General features: G+C 40.1%; 2 protein-coding genes and 1 long non-coding RNA gene across 3 annotated transcripts in view; 2 read left to right on the top strand and 1 right to left on the bottom strand.

Moving 5' to 3' along the window:
* LOC138013059 (MOB-like protein phocein) overlaps window positions 1-913 on the top strand; it is a 10600-nt gene extending 9687 nt beyond the window's left edge. Inside the window, exon 7 of the mRNA XM_068860023.1 lies at window positions 1-913. This exon is cut by the window's left edge and continues 809 nt beyond it. The gene's annotated coding sequence lies outside the window, so the exon portion shown is untranslated.
* Window positions 737-4083, bottom strand: LOC138013066 (uncharacterized). Its single transcript, XR_011125166.1, has 2 exons — window positions 3786-4083; window positions 737-1520 (listed from the first exon to the last, which is right to left on the bottom strand). It is a non-coding gene; the product is annotated as an uncharacterized lncRNA (long non-coding RNA).
* Window positions 4084-7516: 3433 nt separating this feature from the next.
* Window positions 7517-10000, top strand: part of LOC138013041 (uncharacterized) — a 10449-nt gene continuing 7965 nt past the window's right edge. Inside the window, exon 1 of the mRNA XM_068860002.1 lies at window positions 7517-7648. Coding sequence (XP_068716103.1) covers window positions 7524-7648 — 125 coding nt within the window. The 5' untranslated portion in view covers window positions 7517-7523. The remainder of the gene's footprint in view (window positions 7649-10000) is intronic.

Genomic DNA, 10000 nt, shown 5'->3' with positions numbered 1-10000 from the left:
CTCTGGTGACGAGAATGTTGACCTCTCGGTAGGCTTGAATGGGTAGCGCACGCGTAATCAACGTCAAGTATGCCTTCCTATCTCGTCACCAGAGCTCTTATCTTTTGCAAACATATTATGACCCGAGGTACTGGTGACGAGAATGAACACGATAATGAGAACAGGCATCATGTAAACACTATAAGAAATCAACTAGTCGTCCCGGTATGGAACTCACGGCGGGGTGAGTTCACTCATGTAAACATCCCCTAACGTGAGCTTAAATGTTTCTGATAAAATGAGCGCCTTCTCCCGGCCTTCGTTTCTCACCAGAAAAATACTGTTGCATTTCTGCTAAAGCGAAGACATAGTTCACGGCACTTATGAATAAAAATAGACACCAGGGCCCGATTGTTCGAAAGCCGATGAACTTAATCAAGGATTAGCGTAAACGTTAATTTAATTTTTTCAACTTTTCAGTGCAGGTTTCTTTTGGTTATTTTGGTTTTCAAGATTTACTTCCTCTAATGTAAAATTTTGCCAAATATCAGCGTTATACAACATTTGGGGGAAGAGAAATAAACTCCTTGGTAATCTTTTAATCTGGGATAAGCGTTAATCGGCTTTCCAACAACTGGGCCCAGGGCCCGGTTGTTCGAAAGCCGATTAACTTAATCCAGGATTTGCGTAAACTTTTGTTTCATGCTTTCAACTTTTTGTTTTTCAAAATTGACTTCTTCTAATGTAAAGGTCAGTGCCGAATATCAGCGTTGAACAGTATTGGGCAGTAGAAAAATAAACTCCTTGGTTAATCTTTAATAAGGGATTAGCGTTAATTTGCTTTGAACAACCGGGCCCAGGAGCTCATGTAGACACCTGAAGATCTACTACATGTACGTCGACGTCGGCGAAAAAGGGAAATAAAAGTTCACGTTTTTCAAGCCGCTGTGTTATTGTCCGATTTTCTTAATTAACTCACACGAACCATCGAAAAAAAAAAGGAATTGCCTGGGGCTCGTCAACTGTCGTTCAAAACCGGGAAAAGGGAGTCAAAGGAGCAGGTCGTAACTGCAGTTAAGAAAAAAGTTCTATACGTGCAACCGGCGAAAATTGATGCCTCGTAGACGGAACCGTGACTTCCTTGCAATTGATTTAGATACATCACCATTCAAACGACAAACTTATTGCTTTGGAGATCTTCCAACGCTGTTGTCTTTTCACCATTGGCCACGCCTTTCTCTTCCGGAACATTGACAACCTCGGGCATATTTAGGTGAAAACTGCCTCCTTCGCTATGCTTGTTTTGACTGTTCCTCTTCACTGATTGCTTTCGTTGCTGAAATCTATTCGTCAATAATGCGTACAAGCACATCAGTATAGGCGAAATAACTTCAAACGTGAGGGCGAGTTAACTTCAATGTGGGCGAATTGGCTTTCGGGCGAGTTTTACTTGTAGGCGAAGCGACCGGTTACCTTTCTGGGTAGGTCTATCTTTTTCGCTCTTAGTTTCTTGAATTGTCCTTTTTTTTGCCCGTGAAGATCTGTCATAAATTGAAGCTGAATTAGATAGGGAATATGGAATGTTGTGGAATTGTAGAGACCAGCGGGACACATTGTCCATTCAGGACCTACAATAGATAAACTCCACAGGAGTTTTAGTAGCTCAATGGGTAAAACATTCGACCGGTGTTACGGAGGTCGTAGGTTCGAATCCTGCCTATTACCCTGATTTTTCCTAGTAGTCCTTTCGCCCGTTGCCAAGCAACTTGTATCCTATTGGGGAGCAGTGTTGGCGCAGTGGTGAGAGCACTCGCTTCGGAAGATACGTGGTGTATTTGTCATTTAGTGGTTATCTATTGTTTAAAATTATCTAAACACGGTAAAACCTTCAGGATTAGGATTAGGGTTAGCGTTAGGGTTATTGTATAATTACTGAAGGGTTTACCTTGTTTAAAAAAAAATTAAACAATAGAAAATAAATACACCAAGTACCTACCCGCTCTTCCCGTGCACCGTTCGATTACCAGACTCCGCGCCACATGTGGGTTGAGTTTGTTGGTTCTCTTCTCTGCTCCGAGAGGTTTTTTCCCCGGTGCTGCGGTTTTCCCCTCTCATCAAAACCCAACATTTGATTGGATTTGATTTGAGTTAATTTTTGTATGCAGTGGTCCCAATCAGAAGAATTGACACTTAAAAAATAAAGTTCATCCAGTCATTCTTTCGCTTAGTCTGTCGAGTGTAGCCAGCGAACGCAGGCGTCCTTCCGGTGGTCGTTTCGATTGCGACCGTAAAAAAAACAGTTACGAAAGAAATGGTGATACGCCCTCAATCACTTTCGTATTTCGGGGAGGTTTCTTTTTTTGTCGCTCAACAGTGTTTTTTCTCTCTGGCTCCGACTGATCGTTGTGTGGTGTTAGGAGACCCGTAGCTTCCCAAGAATTTTTTGAAGTACTTAGTCTGAGAGAGAGCGTGGAGGTGGTCTAGAAATTTAAAATGACATGCGGTTGCGAAAATTGGTCGTTTTTGAAATATCAATATTCAGCTTGATAGTGAGGCAGAGAGGACAAAAACAATAAAAACAAGTTGCAATGAATGTGAAGGATATTAGCATGTCATCCACTTTCTTGTCTTTGTCCTCTAAACCTCTCTTTCAAGCTGAATTTTAATATATCGAAAGAGGCCTATTCACATATATAGGAGACATGCGGCGTCCATCCTGGTCAGTTCATTGCCTTGTTAAAAATGGTAACGGTCCCTCAATTTTTGCATAGTTGTTTCACTGCTTATCAAAGCCGATTTGCGTCATAGTCGTTTCGCCTGAAGTCTATTTAGTGTATTATTCTAAGTTTTTTATGGTTCGATTTGACATTGTCTTGAATTGTTTGTGTTGTAACGGTTGGTGACCACTTTTTCGCCATTTCGAAAATGGAAAAAAAAAACACAAGGTGTTTTCATCATCGGACACACTTCAAAATACAATTACTATTAATTGAGAAGGTTACAATTTTGACTCCACTATCCAATCAGCCACAACACGACTAACTCAATCACAACACAACTGTGTAGATACATGGGCATGTAGGACAGCAAGCGCCACAAGCCGGTTTATTTTGCTTACCATATGCATACAAACTCCGCTCTATCATAACAATACGGAAGCATACTTAATGGTACTGACCTCCTAAAAACTTGTTAAAGGAAAAGTACACTGGGCACCTGCCGGATACGAAAACCCAAAACCCTTCGGGAATGAGGGAACGTATTCTCCAAACCCTATGCAAGTGCCACTACCCTATGGAGGTTAAGGGGAAAATTTAACAAAAAAGTAGGCGAAGAAAGCTGAACCTAGACTGATTCAAATCCCTAACGGGTCACTATTTGTACGACAAATTACCCATAATTCCCACCAGACCCAGTCCTCTGGTCCGTGCCGTCAAAATATCCATTTCTGCCAATTTCGCAGGCTACAACTGTCAGAAATAGCATTTTCACTCGATCAAACTTCAAAACTCTTTTACTTGGCATGTGTATTTGAAACGTTAAAAAGTGACTGATTTTATTACCGTCTCTCGAGTTCTCAGGCCAGAGTTATTGCTTGGATCTTCGAATTTTCGCAAGGTCACAACGCTGTGACTGTACTATTTATGATTCCAACGCATAATTCATTCGACCTTTTTTTCAGATAACAAAAGCAAAACTTAAAACGACTGAAACAAAGGGAGACTCGAACAGAACGTGCGGGAAACTGGCTGTGACCATACGAATCCCATAAACGATGGGTTAAATGCACTGTCTGCGAATCTTACCTTAATCAAGTTCTGAACGCCGGGTCAAGTAAAGATCATTTGATTTGGAAAGCTGGCATTGCTCCTGAAATTATATGCTCTCCGGCAAACTCTTTAAAGGATCTTTGAGATTTACTTGGAGGATTCGAAAGGACAACAATGTCAAGCATAAGAAAATGATTTGTATTTTAAAAAGTGGTAATGGTTATTGTTTTCCTGCGGAGTTTTAAAACAATGAGATATTTGCTAGAAATGTTGGTAGTCTGAGCAACGCCATTGATTAATACATATGAGTTTGGCCGAATGCTAAGGAATAACACATGCATGCCACCCTGCAAGTTATAACGACTTCTATATCTCCAACTCAGTCATCACCGAAATCGATGGACCGCAGGAGACATAGAGAGAAAGACGACATTTACAAAGATTTGTTTTAGAGGCAGCATTGGTGATCCTGCGCTCTTCCCTGCCAGAACAGGTCTCTTTTCTTTTGTGTTCCCTGGGCTGACGAGTACAGGAGAAGAGACCACTGCCATGAGTCGAAACTCACTCTGTTGAGCATCCGCGCATTTTACTGAGCGATCGAATCCTCCTCACGTGATACTTCACGTAACAACAGCGGAATTACTGTTAAGAAAACACAGAGGGCTCAAGTCACAGGCAGCAACGTATCATGGGGCATATGGTTTGAAGTGCCGCATCCAAGGTTGTGGACAGCGGTTGGATCAAAGTGGGTTTCGACCCATGGCAGAAGTCTCTTTTCCCGTGCAAGTCAGCCCAGCGAACGCAAAAGAGAAGGGACCTCTACTGGATTAGATGCAGACTGAGACGAATCTAGGAACTAAACAAAGAATTATAATGCCTTCTCTTTCGCGCCATTTTTAAGACGAGTGCGTGTTGTTTCTGGCACATACATAAAACTCGCTGTATATGTTCAACGCTCGGAGATATTTTTTTTAGCTACTAGCTACTCTGAAATCCGAGGGTAAACGAAGTGATTATTATTATTATTTATTATTATTATTATTATTATTATTATTATTATTATTATTATTATTATTATTATTATTATTATTATTATTATTATAGAAAATATCCTACAAAGGTTGGTCAAGACAACGTGAAGATAGGCGTTGTTGCAATATTTCGGCTGGCCAACACCAGCCTTCTTCAGGTTGGTGTTGGCCAGCCGAAATATTGCAACAACGCCTATCTTCACGTTGTCTTGACCAACCTTTGCAGGATATTTTCTATTTTAAAGTTTTTTTTTTTTTTTTTTTTGGTGTGGTCACGATCTATTTTGATCCAACGTAGAGCAAGTTTTGATCGTACACGTTTTTTGCAGTGGTTTAATCCTTAACTTGAGTTATTATTATTATATTATTATTATTATTATTATTATTATTATTATTATTACAGCTCCATGGTTACGAGAAGCCGCTGTGGCATGTACATGAAATGACCGTACCTCAACGGGTGGAGTTAATTTGACCTCGGACCCAAGCTCCGTGTCCTCCTCGGTAATCAGCAGCTGTTAAAGTCATCAGCTATCGTGGAATCTGAAGCAGAAAATGCTCATTTCCAGCCAAGTGCGTGCATAGGCAACTCAAGTTCGCATCACTAGAGAGCGTGTAATAATCATTTACTAGTGGGAAGATGACCTTTGAGTGCAAGCGGTGTTGCGTTACAGGCGGCCGTTGAGAATTTAAACGCGTTCAGGAGCTCCTGACGCGTTATAAGAATTTGTATGGGAAATAAAATACCGTCGATAATAGAGCCTAAAAAACGCTCAACTGAATAAATATGACGCACCTCTGGTGTATTCTTGTGCATTTTGGAGCTTATGTTACCGTTCGGGAATTCCGTGTTTTCAATGTTCTAAGACGAAGTCAAGGCTGCACACTAAGATTTCGACCGTTGTCAGCTCAGAGGCGGTTTGTGCCTCGAAAAGCCATCCCAGCCGCGATTTTTCACGCAAAGCTAAAGTCCCATCATTTGCGAACCTCGGTGAATGTTTCGTCGTCAACTGGTGCGTGGGTATTTAAATTCTCAACGGCCGCTTGTAACGCAACACCGCTTGCACTCAAAGGTCATCTTCCCAGTAGTAATTAATTATTACACGCTCTCTAGTGACGCGAACTTGGGCTGCCTATGAAGGGATAACAATATGCCCATGTGTACCGTTTAAATTCCAAAATACGTTTAACAACTGTATGTTTCAGTGGTTTTGAACTATATTCTCGTTGGGTGCCTCTGAGTAGCGGACATATTTCTGAAAGCACCGGACGTGACAGTTTTTTGCGCCACAAGGCGCGTGCTGCATACTGGGTTCTGGGGAAATTTTTTTAATAGAACACTCAGAAACGCTGTTTCCAGTGTTTCTGGAACCCAAGAATCAGTTTCTCAGGTAAGGCTGAAGTTCACTCAAATTCTTTTAAAGAAGTAAGTAAAAAAATGTAACAATAAAGAATGAAACAAACCCCACAAATATCGGCATGCATGAAAGTACCGGACATGGACAGATGGGCTCCTGACATGGAATGGGAAGAGACCGGACGAAACAACGGTCGTGTTGCCAGCGCGCGGTCAAATTCAAATGGACCAATAAGAGTTGAGGCTGAAACCATCTTGCGAGTTTCCGTTGTCGCCAGCCCGGTCACAAGCCTCTGAGGAAAGCCGAAGAGGTGAATTTTAAGGCAAAGTTTTCGTTCGTCACGAGTCTTTCGGCCGCCGAAACACACGTAGTTGGAGTGAAATTTATTGGGCTTTATGGAACTGTTGTTTTTATTGCGATTCGGGACTTTTCCTGTTGAGGAGAAAACGATTTGTGGAGTGAGGTCTGGCCAGCGATGGATGGAGTGGTCGGCCTTCCTATCATTTTAGTAACAGCCTTCCGGATAACTTCACGAAACGGCGTCAGAATGGCTCTAAACTCGGCAAAAGAGACAAGTTCGTCACACATTTGAGGTAGGAAAGCTTTATTTCAAATGAGATAGTTATTTACACAATTTTTTTACGATCGGTGATTTTCCCATACAATAGGCCGTTTCCGAGTTCATGTCTGCCTCCTCTTCAAAGCGAGTCTAAGTGCGAAGTTTTTGTGATGTTAATTAGTTCTACTTTACATAAGAATGAAAACTAATTTTCATAAAAACTTCGCACTTAGACTCGCTTTGAAGAAGAGGCAGACATGAACTCGGGAATGGCCTATTCTCTATATACACAAACTGTCGCATACACCACGTATTTTCAGCTTGGGGAGCCTGTGCCTGCACTAACTAGTTTCTGGCCCCTGTCACCTCCACTCTTTCCACAGTCCACAAATTGAGACTATTGTTTTTAGATTGCGCCTGATTTTCTTTTTGTTTTTTTCTTTTAACTCCGACCGAACGACCGACCCAAAATTTGGAAACGTATTCGACGGTAAACGGAGAAAAAATGGCGACGGCCTTGATTTAAATTATTCTCCCTTTGGTAAAACCGATTCTGCGTACAAAAGAAATATTGTTATATGTTTTTTGTGCTGATGAGCAAGGGATCACTTGACACTCGAGATATCTCAGCTTGCCACATGAATTGCGCAAGAAGCCAATATGAGAACAATGTTGGCCAGCCGAGGTGACGTGGCATTCCCAAGTAAGCTGCACAACAAGGGGCTATTATTGGAACGATGACACTGCGAAAAACGATATATGCCACGTAATGCCACATGTGAATCACATGAGGAGATACCAACAATCTGATTGGTTGCCGCCAACTATGAGGCGGTGTAGGTGTTGCATAGGCCACCTATATTTGCCCAGCATAGGTGATAAAGCGAAGTTTCAAGAAAGCTACGTTGGTCAAGAGAAATTTGTAGAAGTTCACCAGCTGCTTCGTTTGAGGTATTATCTCTAGAAGGTCTTTTATGAATTGCAAGTAGTGCATGGTTTTTTTCCGTCAAAATTCTTTATTTTATCTGCTAATTGTATTTCGCTATGCACGAATGCGCGAAATGGTGGCCAGGGGTTTGTGGGCACTTGTCGCCTGTGTTGTTTAATTGAAAGATGGAGAACGCGGAAAACTCGGGTACAGTTCCTTGTACATTTTGCCCTTTCATTAAGTGAAGGAAATCGATCATTCTAGAAACTAATGAATAATCCACTGGAAACTTTTGGCGTCACGTGAAACAGAATTTCGCAATTCACACTAGAAATTTGAGTAAATCTTATATGCGATCCGTTTTATGTTGTGTTTTCTCAGTAATTTTCGAGAAAAACCCGCATAATGTATGACCGAGTGTCCTTTCATGATTTATTGAGAATATAGCTCTGAACAACTGGGAATTAAATTGCGAACAGCGTGCTACAGTCGAAAGCACAGATAACCCAGGCTCCCTATTGATGACAATAAACGTTTTAATTTATATATGGGGCAGAGTGAAAGTGAGGGAAAAATAGGACACATGTGGAGTAAAGTTCAAGTCTAGAAATTTGTAAGAAATAACGGATAAATATACATGAAATTTACCATATGGCTTGTTGTGGTTGGCCGTAATAATTATCACATGGAGGTTCAGAAAAATTAGACCACTTCACCTTCCATGCAAGGAAAATGGTAGCTGGCACTGCCATCTTATCCAGCACGGTTTTTCTCACGAAAACCGAATCCAATCGTTAAATAAATGCATTGGGCTCATGGAATAAGAGATGCCAAAACCACTGAAACCACTACATGTAAAAGCCTCTCCAGCTAGCTAAACGAAGACAGCAGCCTTGTGAAACTCATACATCAACCTTCCAAAATGACTGTCAGTATGCGTGGTAATCACAACCTGGTCAGTTTGAAAATGCCGTTTAAACTTGGAGCGCCTGCTTACAACTAAACTATGTTCCTGACAAGTCCCTGACTTGTGAATGTGCTCGTCACTAGGTGATTTTTCTGAAAAGCTATATGTAAGTTTGATTGATAATTTTTCATTCCTAATTTCTTACAAACTTCTTGACTTGAATTTGTCCTATAAATTTCGATTTTCATTTACTAAATGTGTCACAATGTATTGCGTATCCCACCAAGCATGAAAGTGAAGGGTTTATTAAAACTTATGTAGGGAAAAATAAGGATAACTAAAAAACGTTTCGCAATAATTTGGGGCTGGGACAAGATAACTGGGACATGAGGAGATTGGATTGAGAAAACTCAAGACAAGATAGGTTAATACTGACGAAGCTTATTAAAAACCAACATATTTTACAAAGGTTGAAAAGTCATGTTAAGAAACTCAAATCACCAACATCCTATTGACACACCACCGACACATTAGGGACGCATTATGTAAATAATTTCAAAAATTGTTGATGACTGACATGTCGGCCAACAGTTGATCAACGGTAAGTTGACTGTTGGTCAACTGTGAATTGATGTAATTGCTGATGTGTTGGTTGACGCAATGTTTGATTCAGATTCATTACCATAACCGATAATTACAGATAAAAAATAATATTGTCTAATAAATTAGTATTATTTCTCCCTTTGGCCCTGTTGTGACTAATAACTATGCAAAAAATATATATGATATATGGTAAAAATGAGAAAGAAATAATAAAAATAATGACCATAAAAGACATTGTTAATTGAACTAACCCAGGACATATCAGAAGATGTCAATTATAGAATATTGTTGCTATTGTCATCAGTACAAGAATAAAAAGTTGACAATTTAAGGAGAGCGTTTTCTGCTCGGACTGGATCTTTACTTTATCTAATTATTGGATCAAGACTGTTGAAAATTTCAGTAGAATTATAATAAAATACCTTTATAATAAAGCAGTTTAAAGTTAGTTATGAGAGTTGGTGATTTAAGTAAGGATGGAGATCTCGTATTGTAATATTTTTATACCAGTAAAAGTAGTGGCTTGATGATAAGCAACTTACTGTTTTCTGATCTACGGGTAATACTAGTGTGTGCAATGCTCACGGGATAGATGATTTGGCTAACTTAATGTTGCACCCAATTCAAATCCTTTGGGAATAAAATGTTTTGTCTCAAGAATTTCCATATCATTTCATTATCATGCAAATGCAACACTCAAAGAGCCTTAAAGTGCACAGGCTGTGACCAAAAATCAATTCATATTTTTCTTTGGATTTCAAAACTATGCTAACAAAACACTAAGTGACCCACGTTTTAAGCCTTGATTTCAGGAAGGCACCTCTTTATTTTAACTGTAATTTTCCTATTTAATGGTCCGTTATTA

Source organism: Montipora foliosa, chromosome 8 (assembly GCF_036669935.1).
Source record: "Montipora foliosa isolate CH-2021 chromosome 8, ASM3666993v2, whole genome shotgun sequence".
Taxonomy (NCBI): domain Eukaryota; kingdom Metazoa; phylum Cnidaria; class Anthozoa; order Scleractinia; family Acroporidae; genus Montipora; species Montipora foliosa.
The sequence above is the reverse complement of the archived record's forward strand: the minus strand, read 5'-3'. Positions and strand labels throughout refer to the sequence as shown.